Source organism: Malania oleifera, chromosome 3 (assembly GCF_029873635.1).
Source record: "Malania oleifera isolate guangnan ecotype guangnan chromosome 3, ASM2987363v1, whole genome shotgun sequence".
Taxonomy (NCBI): Eukaryota; Viridiplantae; Streptophyta; class Magnoliopsida; order Santalales; family Ximeniaceae; genus Malania; species Malania oleifera.
In genome coordinates this window covers 60,871,113-60,890,303 of record NC_080419.1, presented here as the reverse complement: position 1 = coordinate 60,890,303, position 19,191 = coordinate 60,871,113, and the positions used below count along the sequence as shown (strand labels likewise).

Genomic DNA, 19,191 nt, shown 5'->3' with positions numbered 1-19,191 from the left:
TGGTTTTCAATTTTTTCGCAAACAACAGAAAACCGACAATAGAAACAGAAAAGTAAAAACATAAACAAACATGTTTTTATAATCTGTTTCGTCATTGTACAAAAATAGAAACATAAAATAGAAAACAACAACGATACCAAACATACCTTAATGTTGTTGCTATTCTTTGTAGGTTGTCTTGGGTAGGTTTTTTATACCACACTTGGAAGGCCACAAAGTCCCTAATCTTGAGCACTCCCCTTTAGCTGTTTATAAAATTTTTGTTGATGTTAGGCATGGATGCTCAGGCTTCACAATTGATGACATACATGCCTTTCTTCAATTTTTTGTGTTGTAATTGTATCTCCTGGCTTTGTTAAGCCTTTCCCTTTGTATTTCCCCTCTTGTTTCTTAAAAAACAAAAAAAGGGCAGCCTGGTGCATGAAGCTCCTGTGTATGCAGGGTCCAGGGAAGGGGCAAACTAAGATGGGTCTATTTACCTTTGTTCTTAATTTATATATATTTTTTTAACCTTCTTCTGAAAAAAATAATCGTAACACTGAAATGACAACAAAGACCAAGAAGAAGCAATTTCATCCAAGAGGAATGAATGGTAGGGATAATTTTGTCTTATGATGTTGGATTTCCATGGGAATCCAATATTACTTAAGGCAGAGGTGGCTTTTGAATACCTCTATATCATACATTGCTAGGGAATCCAAGCCTGGGTAAAGGAGGAGGGTTGTGTTAGGTAGCTGACAGCCAGTGTAAAATTTGTCAGATCACTATGATATGAATTCTTGCCGAATATTTGTTGGGGCGTCCCCTACGAGCGACGCTTTGCACTTGAACCACTTGGGTGTAGCGAAAAGTGTGTGAGGGTGGGCTAGGTCATCGTCCCGAAGCGAAGCGCCGTGTCGGCGCCCGGGTACAGTGTCAAATATGCGAGGGTTGCATCATTTTGGACGTGGGCAGGTAAAGACGTTAGTTTAGGAAACTAGGATTAGATTAGCAACTTGGAATATAGGGACACTTACAGGTAAAAGCATGGAAATTGCGGATATAATGATCAGAAGAAGAATTAATATAATTTGCCTTCAAGAAACTAAGTGGGTGGGGGAAAAAGTTAGAGAAATTGATAAATTAGGATTTAAACTTTGATACACTAGAAAAGAAAAACATAAGAATGGAGTAGGCATTATTATAGACAAAAACTTAACAGATAGCATTGTGGATGTAACTAGAGTAGGGGATAGAATTATAAAAATCAAGATGATATTAGGACAAGAGATAATAAATATTATTAGTGCTCATGCTCCTCAAGTCGGCTTAGCAGAAAATTTTAAGAGACAATTTTGGGAAGATATGGATAGTATTATACAAGGCATACCAGAGCCTAAGAAAATATTTATAAGAGGAGATCTGAATGGACACGTTGGAAGAGATAATAAAAATAATGAGAGGGATACATACAGGACATGGATATGGAGAAAAAAATGAGTCTGGGGAGATGATCTTAGACTTCGTTATGTTATATGATTTTAGTATAATGAATACTTGTTTTAAGAAGAGAGAAGAACACTTAATAACCTTTAAAAGTGGACAAAATATAAGTCATATAGATTTTTTTTTAACTAGGAGGGTAGATCGTTTATCATGCAAGGATTGTAAAGTTATTCCAGGTGAAAGCCTAACTACACAACATAGAGTCTTAGTGTTAGATATATGTATTAAAAAATGGAAAAAGAAGGATAAAATAAACCAATGTGAGAGAACTAGATGGTAGAACCTAAAAGGAGAAAATATAATAAAATTTAAAGATAAAATGATTAAAGATGGGGATTGGACCATAGAGGATGGGATAGATACAAATACTCTTTTGAATAGATTAGCTAGCTCTATTAAAAAGATAGCAAAAGATATTTTAGGTGAATCAAAGGGAAGATTCTCGAATAGTAAAGAGAGTTGGTGGTGGGATAAAGATGTACAAAAAATCATAAAGACAAAAAAAATTTGGTATAGAACGTGGCAAAAATGTAGAAACATAGATAACTTTGAAAAATATAAGGAGGCAAGAAAAGATGCAAAAAAGGCCGTTATTGAAGCTAAATATAGATCATTTAATAATTTGTATGATAGATTAGGTACAAAAGAAGGGGAAAGAGATATATTTAAACTTGCTAAAGTTAGAGAAAAGAAGAGTAAATACTTAGGAAATGTAAAATGTATAAAAAGTGAGAATGATATTGTCTTGATTAAGGATGAAGACATTAAAGAAAGATGGCGAAGTTACTTTAGTAAGTTGTTTAATGAAAACCAAATAGAAGGCTTAAACTTAAAATTGTTACTAAAAATATGAGATTTATTCGCAAAATTAGAGTTAACGAAGTTAAGTTCGTACTAAAAAAGATGTAAAATGGGAAAGCTATGGGAGCAGATAACATCCCAATTGAAGTTTGGAAATGCTTAGATGATAATGAAATTATATGCTTAACTAATTTATTTAATACAATTGTAAAAACTAAGAAAATGTCAGATAAATGGAGGAAAAACACTTTAATACCTATATACAAAAATAAAGGAGATATTCAAAATTGTAATAACTATCGTGGATTTAAACTTATGAGTCATACAATGAAACTATGGGAAAGGGTAATTGAACAAAGATTAAGGTTATAAATGACAGACTCAGAAAATCAATTTGGTTTTATGCCTGGGAGATCTACCACAGAAGCTATTTATCTTTTAAGAAGATTAATGGAAAAGTTTAGGAAAAAGAAGAGAGACTTGCATATGATTTTTATTGACCTTGAGAAAGCATATGATAGGATACCTAGGGAAGTTCTATGGTAGGTTTTAGAAAAAAAGGGTGTATGTAGTAGGTATATTGATATCATTAAGGACATGTACGGTGAAGTAATGAATAGTGTAAGGACTATAGATGGAGAAACTAGAGAATTTCCAATCACCATAGGTATGCATCAAGGATCTGCTTTGAGTCCTTATCTTTTTGCTTTATTGATGGACCAATTGACTGAGAGTATTCAAAAAGAGGTTCCATGGTGTATGTTGTTTACAGATGATATTGTATTAATTGATGAAACTAGGGACGAAGTAGAGGCTGAGTTAGAATTATGGAGAGAAACTTTGGAATCTAGAGGCTTTAGGATAAGTAGAAATAAGACAGAATATATGAAATGTAATTTAAGTAATGATAGGAGGAATATTGGGGACAAAGTTAAACTTGATGTTGAAGAAATAAATAGCACTTGTAGTGTTGACTTTTTGAGTCTAATCCCTGTTTTGATTATGACAAATCAGAGTATCTCACTTGTGTACTAAGTATTTGAACAGGTGTATATCTCTGTAAGCACAAGTGACAGATACCATATGGAAGTCGTAAAAGGATGTAACGATCATATCTCGGCGTATTTCATGGGATTGCAAAGGAGCAAAACATGAAGACTTTGTTTTATTTTTTGGTTGTAATAGTAACTTGGTTGTATGTCCATGCATGCTCATGTGATTTAAATTGAAGCTCAAATGACCTTAGATTGACCATAGGACCTCCAAGTAACATGAAAAAACTTTTTCATAAAATGCCTAACTTATACAAAGGTTTTAAAATGGTTTTGAAGTTAAAAGACGGCAAAAAAATTAATTTTTACAAAAGGGTTAGTCAACCGACCAGTCGACCGCAGCGATTTTTTCAACCAAATCATTCTTATCTTGAGAAGTGTTCAACATAAAAGTTGTGGGATTCTCTCTTAGCTTTCTGTTTATACCAAGAACGTTCAAATTGGAGTTATATAGGAAAAGTTATGGCCAAAACACTGAAAGGTGTCCATAATAGAAAAACTCCCTTCATGTTTCTTCCATCTCATTGATGGGCATCTTTCTCAATCCATAACTTCTTATCTTAAAAAGTGTTCAACATAAAAGTTATGGGATTTTCTCTTAGCTTTCTATTGATACCAAGAACGTTCAATTTGGAATTGTATGGAAAGAGTTATGGTCAAAACACTAATGAGTGTCCGCATAGAAAACTCGTGGACATTCGACTGAACCTCGCGTGTTTGAAGCTTCAGCCAACCGAACCTTGCTTTTTTGAATCTTCGGTCGACCGAGGCTTGAGCTTAGTTGACCGACCTTCTCGAGAAAGCGTCCCAACGGTTGGAGAACGGCTAGAATTCAAAATAAAATATTTTTTTCTCATCCCAACGGCCATATAACGGCTGGAAATGGTTTTTAGCCTATAAATACATGCCTGAACACTTGAAAAATGTTGGAGAATCATATTAAAATTATTTCTTATCATTCTTTGATTCTCTCCCCATTTTTACACCCCATTCATGTTTTAAATTTCTATTTCTCCTACTTGAAAATTTGTTTGGAGAAAAATATTTTTGGGGTTTTGTTTTTAAAGGCTCAAGCATATATTTAATTCATATGCATATTGCTTGAAGGCCTTGTTCTCACTATTTTTCAAAGGTCAAATTTCTCCTCAACTCTTCTTTTTGAAAAATTCTTTTTGGAGAAAAACATCTTGGGGGTTTTATTTAGAAAGGCATGAGCTTATATTCATGTTAATATATAATGCCTGATTGCCTTTTTATTTACATCATTGGTTTTCAAAGATCAAAATTTCTCCCATTTTTTTTATTTGAAAAATTATTTTTGGAGAAATTTTTGGTTATTCAAACAAGGCTTAAGCACATGTTTAATCTCATATATATGTTGCTTGAAAACCTTATTGAGTTTGAATTTTAAGGTCTATCATTTAGAAAGAAAACCCAAGTTCTCTTATTTTAATTTGAAAATATTTTTGGAGAAGAACTTCTTGAGTTATTCAAGAACTTTGAGCATATATTTAATTGATATATATTGGCTTGAAAAGGTTCTTGAGAAAAGCCTTGAGCATGTATTTAATCATATACATATTTGCTCGAAAGACTTGTTGATTATTTTTTAAGGTCATTTCAAAAGAGAAAATCATTTTCCATCCTCTCACGTTTTTATTTGAAAAATATTGTTGAGAGGAAAAACCATACTCTATTGAGCTTCATGTTTAAATTATATGAGAGTGCATATAATATTTCAATTTGTACGCATCTTCTATTTGAGAAGCCTTTACTTGTATTTAAATTTTATTATTTGTTGTATTCCAGGCATGGCCTGAAGAGGAAGACTAGCTCTGTCAAGAGTCCCGGATAGACTTAGATCCTGTTAAGAAAGTCTTGAATTGGTTTAGATCCGGTTAGGAGAACTAGGAGCACCGTCCTGTAAGGTGTATTAGTTGTGCCTCAGCCTCGTAATTTGAGTTGGGGGAGTGTCCGCCCCGTAAGGATAGTGTAAGTGGCGTCGCACCGCCCGATTAAAGTGACCACTTAGTAAATCCTTGGGCTGTTGGCTTAAGGTGGGGACGTAGGCTGGTTTGGCCGAACATTGATAACAAATTTGGTGTTCTTTCTCTTCTCTATACTCTTTACATTCCAGCACATGCATGTTTATGTTTAAATTTATTGTGCATGGTTTAAATATTCGCATATTCTTAATACATGTGAAATTGGTGAATGCTTAGAAAGACCCTAAATTGTGCTATACTGATTGTGATTTGAAGTCAACTTCACCCCCCCTCTTGGGAATACACCATTCCTATCATGTAGATTTCGATATCTTGGATCTATTATGCATGCCGAAGGAGAAATTGAAGATGATGTAATGCATAGAGTTAAAGTAGGTTGGGTAAAATGGAGAAGTGCTTCAAGTGTGCTCTGTGATCGTAGAATACCCTTAAAATTGAAAGGGAAGTTTTATAGGATAGCTCTAAGACCAGCAATGCTATATGGATCGGAATGTTGGGCGACGAAGAAACATAATATCCAAAAAGTAAAAATTGCTGAGATGAGAATGCTTAGATGGATGAGTGGTATAACATTGAAAGATAAATTAAGGAATGAACATATTCGTGGAAGTTAAGTGTAGCTCTTATAGAAGATAAGATAAGGGAGGGACGACTCGGATGGTATGGACACTTGCAACGTAGGCCACATAGTGCACCTGTGAGGAAGAGTGACTTAGTTACTGTGAGGGGCAATAAAAGGGGTAGAGGTAAACCTAAAATAACTTTGGAGGAGATAGTGAGTAAAGATTTAATATCCTTGAATCTATCAAAAGGAATGGTTCATGATTGCATAAATTGGCGGAAAAAGATTCATATAGCTTACCCCACCTAGTGGGACTAAGACTTGGTTTTGTTGTTGTTGTTGTTGTTCCATAACATGAAATTGAATTGGTCAAGTCATAGCCAACCATTACAATTATTATAAATTGAAGGGCTTGTTTAGTTTAGAAAACAATTTTCTGTTTTCCTTCTCCTGTTTTGATCCATGTTTGTAGTTTTCATTTTGTATGGGAGAATTATAAAATGCTTTCAAAAATGGAAAATTAGTTGCGAAGTCTCTAGAAGTGGGAAATGCATTAAAATTGTGGGCTTTGTTTTCCTAGTTGCATAAAATTAGGAATAAGGAAACATGTTCAAAAGCTAGTCTTCATCTATATTTTCTTTTCCATTTACTAATTTATGTTTTTTTTTTTCATCTATGCTTTCTTACAATTTAGGACTCATCTGTAGTTAAAATCAACAAATAGGACAATCTTTGCGTTTCTTTTTTTTTAATTTTTATGGCCTTGTATCAAAATGTTTCAACACATTAAACTCATTTTGGCACAACATATACTCAGCAACTCAAATATTAAAATGTACCATGCCCTTACAAAGTCTAATATAGGTATCTAGTCTAATAAAATATAGCACAAATATTCATTATATAGTAAATAAGCGCATCTGAACTTGTCGATGGCACCATTGAGCAGATTATCCTAAATATTTTCGAAAATAGGATAACAAAATAATATTTGTCATAATCAGAACTTTTACCTTATCTTTTTTTTTTATTTTTTATTTAGGGGTCCACCACTCCACCTACAATAATAAAACAAGAACAAATTGATTAAAATTTGTTTAGTTAGCATGTCATTTTTAACTAAAATATAATTAGTAATTATTAAAGCTATGATTTTTTTTGGAGATTTTAACATGATCTAGGCTAAATGATAGTTGTTCCACTTGATTTGCAAGGCTTCCCTAACCATACACATGTAGCCTTGCAGAGACATGCAGCCAACTGCAACAGCATAAAACCTAAACACAAAGTCACAGACAAAGCAACAAGGGATAACCTATAGAATCTGAACAAAATAAGACTGAATGTTGAGTTCACATCTGCAAGCAGTTGATGCTTTCTTAAGGTGGTGTTGATTGCCTTGAACATAAGATTTTATCTTTCAAAAGTCAAATGGACCAGACTTGTCCCTCAGATCAATCAATTTGTCAGATAGAAACCTCCACAAACTGCACCATCTCCTTTGTAGTGCCTCTCTTGAACTAGTAGAGGTGGTTTTCAATCCAAAAAATTCTTTGATTATTGAGCCACTCCTTGGCAAGAGCAAGATTATCATCATTGGCGCGAATGAATTTCTAGAACAAATAATATGAAGTTAATCATATGCATAAACATTCACATCAGTATCACCTTTGATGTTTTAGAAGGTGAAGGCACAAGGCAATGTGTTTTACGCACGATGAGGCAATGCATAAGCATCAAGGCATTGAGGCATACTCATAAGTCATAAGTCTTTTATTAGTTTAAAATATGTAGAAGTAAATTTTACATACTTATACATTAGAAAAAATAAAATATTATAGAGAAAATTAAGGGATGATCAAATATCAACATCCATTTCAAGTATAATGACAGTCATGAACAAATGGTGGAAGAAAGCAAACCTTTATCCATTTCATCTATACCACCCCAAAGCCCTTCTCCAATGCCATAATGAAGAAATCCCAGCAAACCCTATAATAAACTTTCTCAAAATACAGAGAGTCCTGCATTCTTTATTTCTAGGAAGTTTTTGTCTTTGTGGATTGAAAATTTTGCAATACCATGTTATGTTTTCTTAAATTTAAAAGAAATCTTTATCTCCATTCTAAGTGCAAAACAGTGACATTAAAACATAATGATAATTCATGGACAGTGCCTAGATTTTGTTTTCTTGTAAATTGTTGTCACCACTCTGCGTGTTTTATAATATATATATATATATATATATATATATATTTTCATTGTTCTTTTCCTTTTCTGATTTGGAAGGCAGTGCCTTACGCTCTTGGCTGTGATTATAGGCAAAATTTCCAACCATTTACCTATTTTTCTGTGTCAAATGCTAGTTTTATTGTTTGTTGGTTTACTGTGCTGCAAGAAGGGGGGGGGGGGATTGTATATTGTTTTCATGACTGCCTTTTTTAATATATATATATATATATATATATATATATATATAAATTCCTTATCACGCCACGCATGGAGATCTTTCCATTGATAGATAAGAGGGCTCCCGCCTTTTTCAGACTCTTAAAGGTTAGGTTACTACCTGCCTCTACGGAAGAGGTGTACTTTGTACCGCCCGGAGGTCATATAGATTGGAACCCGGAGCGATAAGAACGAAAGGGTTGGTGTGACCACAGCTACAACTACTGGTGCCTCAAAAGGCTTAGATTCTAAGGGCACTACTGAAAGCCTTTTTTTAGGTTGTGTAATGTAATAGGGAAGTGTTAACCACACATGTGCACCCACATTATTTTTACTGGTTTTTTCCACTTTTGATTTGGAAGGGAGTGCCTTAGGCTAGCTGTAAGCATGGACACTTTTTCCTCCCATTTCACCATTTTCTTGCTCACAAACGCTAGTTTTATAGTTTATATTTCTGGGAGAAAAACCCTCGATGCTGAGTTTCAGTAACAAAATTGCAATCTAAACTAGGGATGTAAAATAGCTGCTTGAATTGTATGTTGCAGTTGGAATTAAATTGATGTTTGTTCTTTTAGATGTTATTTTGTTCTTTTAACTTCTTTCTTTTGTTTGCAGGGCTCCATCCTTTTACTTCTTGGGCTCTTTCTTATATTTGTTCGATGGCCAATAGTTGGCATACTTTTTGAAATTACTGGTTGCATTTTTCTCTTTGGGTTAGTCTCTGACTCTCTCCTCTTGATGTTTTAATTGGGTGACCTGTTTTGTGGTGCTCTTTACTTTGTGTTATCTTGATTTATTTCTTGTAGTGGGTTTTGGCCATCTGTCAAGGTGTTTTTCTATCAAATTCCAGTTGTTGGATGGATCTTACAATACCCTATTCTGGTAAGTTAGCAAATGTTGTTTCTATGTTCAATATTCTTTGAGGTATTCATACCTGCTTTCTCCTAATTTGTCTTGATAGTGGTTGATTCCAGACAGAGCCCTTATTTCATTGACCATTTGCAAATTTTAATTTTAGGTATAGTGGCATCCTAAACATCCTCGATTTGAAGTATCAATGTTCTGACTTGTCCTAATATCGAGTATCTTTGAAAATTTCGAGGACTTTATTTCTTGACATGGACAGCTTAAATGACAATTGTCATTTTTCACAATTATTGTGAAGCTGCCTTGTATCCTTTACGTTCAGGAAAGCGTAATGCATATTGTCACCTAAAATCTCCCACCAAATTTCTCACCAGTCTTTTCAGTTGAATCAAGTACTACTAGCAGTTACACCATTCCCTTGTAGTTGTGGTTGCATCATTCCTTTATAATTGTAGTTTCACCAAGCACTGCTACTACCTGCATGAGGCTCTGCTGGCCAGCTGCAGCAGTTCCTCTACACACCATGGGGTATGACAGGTGGGGCAGGGCATTTATGGAGTAATAACTTATTTTACATTTTATTTTCTTTCATATTGAGGTCATTTCATCATGTATTTGTGAGTGCTGCATTGAAAGTTTCAGGTTTAAAGTTCTAGGAATAAGAACCTTTTCATGTTTCTGTGGACCTCGTCCATTGTGGATGTGTGTGTGTTTTTTTCCTTCTCTTTCTTTGTTCTTATATATTTATTTATTATATTTTTTGACGGAGGGGTGGGAGCGGGGTTCTTTTCCTTTCAGTGGGATGCTTCTTCAACAAGGAAAATTAAGATTTTGAAAAATACTTGTTTTGGTTGCTTTCTCTACTGAAAAACTTGACATAAAAATCTAAGATTCAAAAAAATTGGTTGCCCTCCAAGCCCCAAGTATTTTAGGGTTAGTGATGGGTCCAAGGTTGCAATGCAGTGGTAAACGTTTTTTTTTTTTTTTTTTTTAAATAGAATGTTACCTCATCCAATTTCCATTTTATTTTAAAAAATTTGAAGTATGAATAAATATATATTTTTAATTTTTTAAAAATCCCTAGTTGTTGGTGTTGATAGTTATTCGATTGGTACCAGCTACTTGGCCAGTATCGGCTGGTATTCATATTTGAATGGTACAGATGAAAGATGCTAGGGCTAGTTTTTAGTTCTTGGGGCTAGGGCTGGGATGGAATGGAAATCTCTTTTCAATGTTCATTCGAATCATTCTTGGTGGATCAAAAGGGAACGCATGGCAAGAGTTTGTGAAGAAATTCTCCTCATTGGCTAGTGTCTATGATACTGCTAAAATGGTAAAAAAATAGGCAAAGGTTTACAAGCGAGGTGTTCACCCCTGGAGCCAGGTAGTGACTGCAGAAAAGAATGAGATTCGCGAAAATGTGGTTGTATGTTGAAGGCAAAGCAGCAGATGCAGCTGCAACAGTCGCAGAAACAGCCTTTTCAATCATTGCTAGTTGCTAGGGTTTCATTGAGAGATGGGAGTACGTTGAAGATGGACTGAAATTGGCTGGGATGTTTGATGAGTATGTTGGACATGCGCTGGCTGAGTGAACAGGCCCAAGCTCCAAATGTCTTAAGTTGTGAGCAGGCCAAATTTATAAATGCCTCAAGTTATGATCAAGCCCAAGCTAATGTTCAATGGATTTTTGAACAAAAGGCCGGGTTTCCTGGAAGAAGAATATGAGCACCTCATCTTTGCAGACTAGGGTTAGACAGGGTTAATGACTAGAGTGGGCTGGCTGAAGTTTCTGTGTACTGAGTGGGAAGGGATGCTCCCATGATGAGACCTGGAAACTGCCATTAGTGAATGATGCTCCGTGGGGTGACTAGGAATCATGAGAGATTGGAAGAGGACTTTGAGAGCAGAGAAGATGATGTGGGGGATTAGGTTACTGGGAAGGGAAGAATGTGAAAATGATGGTACTAAAGTTTGGGTCCATAGGCAGGTTTAGGAGGCTGTTGTGGATATGGGAAAAGGTATCGACTCCAAGCAAAGGGATTCTGATGGGAGAGGAAAAAAAAAAAATCTCATTTGCAGAACTAGAAATGCTGAAGTAAGTTTGTCTAATATAAAATTTTTGAGTGGTCAGATGGAAGAACTAGTAAAGGAGAAGAAAAAATGGGGTGATGTATCATAGAGCAATCGTGTTGACAGTAGTCAGTTTGATCACGATGGTGGTTTGCTCCTAAACGAATTTTGGGAACAATATGGCTATGGCTCTTGACTGATTACTTGTGGTTATTGTGTATACCTCTATCGCAGATGGAAGGTCTGGAGGGTATCGCTATATCAAGGGTGATGGAATGGGCAAAAAAGAATAGCTGTGTTTGGATGGGATTTTGCCTACTCAAGGGGAGGAAAAAATGGGAAGGACCTAGAAGCTCAGCAGTTGCTGGATAAGATAGGCCTGTGGATGTCTGATCTGGGGGTTATGAACTTCGGTTGGATGGGGGTTAAAGGAAGATGAAGAAACGCCAACAAGAATTACTAACCTGCAGTATTTGGTAAGCTATGATGGGGAGGGTTAAAGAGGGGTTTTCTTAATTAGTTAACTTTTTTTTTTTTTAACTGTTTATATTTTTAAGGATTTCTTGTCCTCTTTTAGTTTGTAACTCTTCTATCTGAATGCAATTTCTTGATATATACAAATTTTAGGCAAAAAGATTCTTTCCAGTGGGGACATTGTGTTCTTTTGGCATGAGGTTTAGTGTGGCCAAATGCCCCTCATTGAAAAGTTTCCTCCCATTTACAGTTTGACGTGTGATAAGGAAGTCCTTATTAGTCAACGTCTTCAGATTATAGGTGAAAGGATCTTTTGGAACATTCCAGGGCCAGAAATGTCACTGATTGGGAAATTAATCGCCTTATTGACTTTTGCAGCAGTTTGTGCAAGGTTCATGCTGGAACATTACCAATGAACCAAAATGGATCCTGTATTGTAATGGCCGATTCATGGTCAGATCTTTTTACAGGAAACTCTTCCTGTGAGAAACAAACTGCTGCAACTTCCCTTGGAAACTAATGGAAAATAGCAGCTCCCACAAAGCTGTTTTTTCTTTTTTTGTTTTGCGTGGGAGGCAACACATGGGAAGATTTTAACCCTTAATAACCTGCAGAAAAGGGTGCTGTCCCTTGTCAACTGGTGTTTTTTATGTTTGGATAATATGCTGAATACGTTGACCCCAATCTCCTCCACCACCCCTGGACCATAAACTTTTGGAGTATGTCCTTTTCTTTGACCAGGCAGCAGTGAGCCACTGCCGGTTCTGTGGGAGAAGAGTTATGGGCATGGAAAGGTATCTGAGCCACTAAAGGGAAGAGGAAATTCTTGTCCTCATTCCCCTTACCGTCTTTTGGTGTGTGGAAGGAAATAAATAGGAAAGATCAGCTACACTTACAGATTAGTAAAGTTCAGTGTATTGGCTACTGTTACAGGCGGGCACAGTGGGCCTATTTGAGTCCTCTTGTGATTCTTCATTTATGTGATATCCTGCAGTGTGGGTGATCTTTGTTTTGTAAGTTGTACTTGGGTGGCATCCTCTTGATGCCAATTATATTCTGTCATTTGATTGCTCTAACCCACCAAACCAAAATGGTGCTAAATTTCATCAGGTTAGATTAAAAATGGTTGGCCACCATTTTTCAATTATATGTTACCACATTACTGTCCTGTAATCTACTAAACCAATATGGTAGAAACTTTTCATTAGTCTAGATTAAGAATGGTCAACCAACCTTTCTAGGTTGTGGAGGCTATGTGATTGGAACCTTAATTACAAGCTATAACTTCTAACAAACACATAAAACGACAGAAATATCCCATTAGATTCTGGATCATCGTCCGTATTTTATCTAACCCCTGTGATAGGAACTCTAATGAGGGCCATCACCTCTAATCAAACAGCGTTAGTTGATAGGAGTCTTCATTAAAAATTGAAATGGATTCAATATCATATCAATATTACTAATATCATTTTCATTTATGAAAAATAAGAAAATAACTAATTTTGACTCCAATTGGGAGGACACATTATTTTATAGAAAATTACGGTTTGAGAAATTAAGTGAACATTGGCTGAAGGTTATTGAACCCATGGGCCCATTCAACACCCCAGTTCACCCTTAAAATCTTCTTTGTGGTGAATTTGTGTCTTCTTAATCTAGTGCTAAATGGCAGGAGATGTAATCCAAACAATATTCAACACAAATATAGTTATGAAATTGGCTTAAGCATAAATTACATCCCACGATGATTGCATGCGACGTACCCATCTTGTGGAGATAAAAGTAATTACCACAACCTGCTTTTCATTTATCAAACAATTTCAATCAAGCACCCAAATATCGAACTGCAGTTTGACGCCTAAGCCTATGTTTCTTAATTTGACAAAACAATGGAATTCCAATGCGTTCTCAATCAAGTCAAAACTAAGTCAACTAAAATCTTAGAATGTAAATAGAAATCATTAAAAAGGGGTTTGCATTTGGGAATCAGTATTAAACCCCACTTGCCTACTTATCCCTTTTGAATAGGAAATCAAATCCCAAAGCACTCTAATGCCTTCGTGAAGAGGATCTCAACTCACTTGTAAAAACTATACCAAGATATCCTATATTCAACCTACAATTTGCCCGAAAGTGTGAAAATAAAGTCCTAGCATAACAAGGAATCAGTAATAGATCATACTTGGTGATGGATTTGCATGAGATGGAAATCTAGTTTCCACTAACCCATGTTGAATAAAGGATCAAATGCTTTGATGAAGAGGGAATCCATTCAATTAAGGTGGACTTTGATGTATCATGTGCTATTTCATCTTAAAATTCTAATGACACGCTTTCACCTCATTCCTTTATATCATGATAATGAAAAATTCAATTTTCTTAACATGCCCCAATTGATGGTATAATTTCAACATTTTAAAAATGATTTCTTTAGTAAGAACTTGGGACGACACCTTAATAGGGTTTGTTTCTCTCAATATTTGACAATGCCAACCCTTGGATGTCTGAAGTACTGAATGAACTAAGAGGCACAGTTTAGTTCGTATTTATAAAAGGAGGTAATACCACACTAGGGTTAGGGTTTACCATTGGTGCCCAAGAAAGTAAATATAAAGGATTAGAGCAATTCTAGGGCTTCTTAATCTAGTCAAGGACTAAGAGGGCGTTTGATAAGATATAGCATTTAGCACTGAATGCTGAATGTAATTTTGAATCTGTGAACTGGGTTCTGAATATAACTAGAACCAGTCTTTGAATCTAAATAAACATTAAGAACAATACCCACCAATTAATAATAAATAGCATTGCACCATGTACCTTTCGAAATTGTGTAGTGTTATTGATATTACAAATTGTAATATAATCTAATATCCCATAAATTGACATCACATGTTTTAAGCTAGTTGGACTGCAATTTCTTCACGTAAACATTTTATAAATTTTTGGTCTTTTGTATTCCAATGGGGCTTGTTTGCTTCATTATCGTCCCCTTTCCTTCATTTTCTTCTTGGACCAGCATCATAGGTTGATCAAATTGAGGAAAAGTTTCATTTGACAGTGATTCTTTTCCTATAAAATTATGCACTGCAAAACAAGAAATCACTATATTCCTTTGGATATCAATATCAAAAGGAGTCATTTGCTTTAAGATTGGAAATCTAGCCTTCAAAACACCACTGCCCTATTACATTTCTAAGTTGTGCATGAGCGTGATTAAACCTTCATTGATGTTGCACACCTATGACGAATATCTCCTAACCAATTCCGCACATTGCAATAAGTAGCTGGGTCGGAAACAACATCTTGTAACACACTTGCATCATGGGTAATTCCCTCTCATCCTGCCCAAACAAATGTGAATACCATGTTGAAATCTCTAATGTCTAGGACAATTTGATGACATTGACCTTTTCCTCTTCCCCTATGAAGTGATTGTTTCTCCGAAGGGATAATAACATGCTTTAAAGTTCCGTCTAATGCACCAACACCACCCTATACTGAATCTAATATATTAGTTCATAGCAACATACATAGTAAAATAAATAATCAAGGTAAATGAATTAATTAAACACTTTAAAGATACGAGGAAGCCTTTTGTGATGGCTTGGAACATCTGAATTTGGGTCATATATAGTAGGCACAATCATCTCTCTTCCAAACTTCATCATTGCATTTAAGACCTCGTGAAAATAAACATGGATGGTTTGTTGAGAATGTTGAAATCTACGTTTCATTACTGCATAATGCTCATTATGACCTATACTGTGTAAGAAAATTGCCATTATTTCTTCCACGGTAACATTTCGAGTACTTAGGGGCCATCTTCTTTGTTTGAAGTGGGTACAAATACGGACAAATGCCTTACGAGACATGTACATCAACTCCATACACTGTTGATTGGAACCATGTAAAAGTTCTAAAGTATACATATATCCTATTAGGCATGAGTTGTCATCTCTAATTCTTGGAATCCTTCTATATTTGCTTCTTCACAAATACCAATAAATTAACACAATAAACAATGTAGCCTTCTGCACATCCATAGCGTTTCCTAGCTGTCGTCCATCATATGACACAATAATAATATTAGTATAAAATAAAACATTAGTAACAAAGAAAACACGTAATTAAGTAATACCAAAAGAGAAGCAAATCAATATTGATGCCAAAGTCACTTTCACAATCCATCAAGAGTACCATATTTGATACATTTAAATGAAACAATACAATCCTAAGTACATTATAAGTAAAAGAGTACCATATCAAATACATCCATATAAGAGGATGATATCAAATGTCTCGAAATAAAGGAGTATCATGCCAAACACATTCATCAACTAAACATCACCACTGTGAAGCCCTAGTTTACGCCCAACCAACATAACCCATCATTTTGCGGAATCAATATCATTGAGCGCCATCCATGTATCCCTATAAGTGTGGCTCTTGCAAAAGATTCCTATGACAGCTAAGTACGAGGGACTAAATTTTCCCTAGCTGAACTCATCCAATTTCTTAACAGTCTAAAACTAAAGGTCTCCCAGTTACATGGAAAAAGAGTCCAATGCTTTACTCATCTTCTCATCCATTTGACTAGTACAATACTTTTTGGAGTTTTTTCCAAAATAAAATAAAATATTAAATAATACTCTATTTAGAAAAAAATTTTCCAATTTGATGCTCACGTAATCTCGCAGCTTGGGGCTGCTAGATTTAACATGCGTCACTAAACTGGAGCCCTCGCTTTGAAAATTCAGCACCAGTTACCAGCATCTTGAAAATAAATTCGCAGAGATTTCTCTTGGCCTCCACGCTTTTAAATTTGACCCAACTCTAAAAGCAACCCATTTTTAAAGAAAGTTTCTGCTGAGATGAAAATGGGTTTCTTTTGATTTTACAGGAAAAAAAAAGAGAAAATCATAGAAACAGGGGAACACCATGAAAATGGGTTTCTCCAAACTCCTTCTATACCTTTCCCCAATCGTCCTTCATCTGGCTACGCTCTCCACTGCGCAGCCAAACTTCGAAAACTATTGTTGTGTTCCAAGCTACGGCAATTACGCAAGTAACAGCACATTAAAGGCGAATCTTGACCTCGTTCTTTCTTCCCTTTCCTCTGCTTCCACCAACAGTGGCTCCGGATTCTGCAGCATCTCCACCGGGGACCAGAACTCCATCGACAAAGTTGCTGCTGTGATACTTGTAATTCTTATCTGTTGCTTCTTTAGGAGGAGGAACTGGGAGAAAATTGAAAGTAAGTGTAAAATCTATATATATATATAAAATTACTACAGTAGGCTCAGAATTGACACTAAACAATATGGACAGCAATTCAATTGGAAAGTATAAGATGTGAAGTAGTTTATTTGATTTTTTTTTTCTTAGCCGAGATGAAGTTTTGGAAACAATGATTCCATAAATGTTGGCTTCGGTTTAACATTCTCCTTAAGTTCCTCTTTAATAATCAAAGAATTACAAACCCCTTAAGGAATTACTGCCCACAAATGCTTTTCACTTACATCTGTTCACTTGTTCCTCAAAGAAAGAGAGAAGAACAATAAAAAGTTAAAATCGAAAATATTTTCTGTTTTTCAATTTTTAGTTTTCCTAAGAATTATAAAAAAATTTACCTTATTTTTAATTTTTCAAGATTCCTATTGAAAAAATTAAAAATAAAGATTTTTTATGCAAAATAATTTTTCACTTTTTATTAGATTTCAAAATAATCTTAAAAATAAGATAACTTGTTCTTTCAATTTTTCAAAATGCATACTAGATTAGCTTATAATCATGAATTTTGGGGTTTAAATTTAGATTTGTGTGAATTTAAAAGAAATTCTATACTTAAGAGACACAAACTAAAGCTTAAGATTCAAATCCATGCCTACATACACAAAGTAAAAGTTAGATATTTAGAAAAATAATGAAGAGATATTTTCTAAATGTTTTATGTGAATTAAAAAAAATTAGAATATAAGGTGATATATTTTTTAAATTATTTTTAAAAATAATTAAAACTATTTCCGCAAGCAAATAGTGTTTAAAATATTTATTCTTGTTCATTTATTTTGTCTAAATGAAAAATTAGCTGACTTTGTTTTTTCATAATTTTGAAAAAAAATTAAAGCAGGAAATAAAAACTGTTTTTCATAATTAAATGGGCCTTAAATATGACCTCATTGGAAAGGCTTTTGACCACAATGGATCTTAGGGTAAAACTTTGCTTCAAATATCATGGAGGAACTTGTTTGCTCTTCTAATGCTCGATCTTGCCCAACAAGTCTGGTGATGATTCTAGCAGAAACGTTTGGTATAATGGAAAGGAATGTACTACAAGTGAAATGGAATGAAAAAAAATGCAGGAGAGATATAAAAGTTTATTACTGAATTCAATTTCATTCTTTTCTTGCATACCAAACATTGCGCAAGCAGGATACTAATGAGCTGTGGTGATGGCTGTCTTCCTCTTGTCGCTGCTCACTAGTAACCATGAGTCCAGTGCCTTTTTTTTTTTTTTTCAAATAATGAATTGAGTAAATGTTAGGCTATGTTTAGGAGCATGGATTTGGGACTTTGGATTTGGATTTGGGTGAACTTATATAAATTTTAATATAATTTTGTATTACATCTTCTTCAAATCTAATTCAAATTCAAATTTAAGTCTTTCCAAACATAAGATTATTGTGTTTTATCAGAGCATTGTGGTGATTGGCTTAGTTATTCAGCTGTCTTTTGGTGATTGCAGTTTCTTGATCGCTTTAGAAGGAGCCTTGGCTGAGCACTTGTGCTTCCTGGTATCCCTGCATTACCGTTCCCTGCCCAGCCACAGCAGACGACTCTCAGATTTCTCAGGCAATGAATACGTGATGATATGTGTGGAGATGCAGTTGAACAACTGGGGTTGGTAGTTTTTGCTATTGCAAGGGTTGCTGCTTGGGTGCGTTGGAAATGCTTTGCTTCTGTTCAACTGTTGTTTCCAATTTCTTTGCAGACAGACAGTGGCAAAAGTCACGTTTAATTGGAAAAACAAAAAAATGAAGGAAAAAAATACCTTGTTTTTATTATTTATTTTTAAAAATATGTGAAGTTATTTCCAACTTTTGAATTTTTGGTGCCGGCGGGTAAAAGTTCCACAATGCTGATATTGCCATCTCTATAATTGGGAACAAAATAAACAATAATTTATTGACTACATAATTTTCAAAGATAAATAGAAGCGCTAGGCTAGTGTAGTTGTGTTCAAATAAACTCAAATAGTGCAAGATGATACACTAGATGAAGTACGACATGCCCTTTTAGCTTGAGCAATATCTTCGGCAAGTTCTTCCTTATCTACCAAAAAAAGAAAAAGAAATCCCCGCCCCTGTATTATCCATGTCTTTTGTGTTTGTTTGTTTGTTTGTTTTTTTATTTATTTGCAACT

At 34.9% G+C, this 19,191-nt stretch overlaps 1 protein-coding gene across 5 annotated transcripts in view; it reads left to right on the top strand.

Moving 5' to 3' along the window:
- The window catches only part of LOC131151923 (vesicle transport protein GOT1), a 68,158-nt gene extending 49,293 nt beyond the window's left edge, over positions 1-18,865 (top strand). For 2 of the 5 annotated variants that reach the window (XM_058103425.1, XM_058103424.1), the window contains exons 5-7: positions 8,970-9,067; positions 9,161-9,236; positions 18,514-18,865. In XM_058103425.1, coding sequence (XP_057959408.1) covers positions 8,970-9,067; positions 9,161-9,236; positions 18,514-18,546 — 207 coding nt within the window. In that variant the 3' untranslated portion in view covers positions 18,547-18,865. Of the gene's footprint in view, positions 1-8,969; positions 9,068-9,160; positions 9,237-9,372; positions 9,804-16,900; positions 17,189-18,513 lie in introns of those variants that run through there. The other 3 variants (XM_058103423.1, XM_058103421.1, XM_058103426.1) reach the window with 3 other exon arrangements.
- Positions 18,866-19,191: the final 326 nt, after the last annotated feature.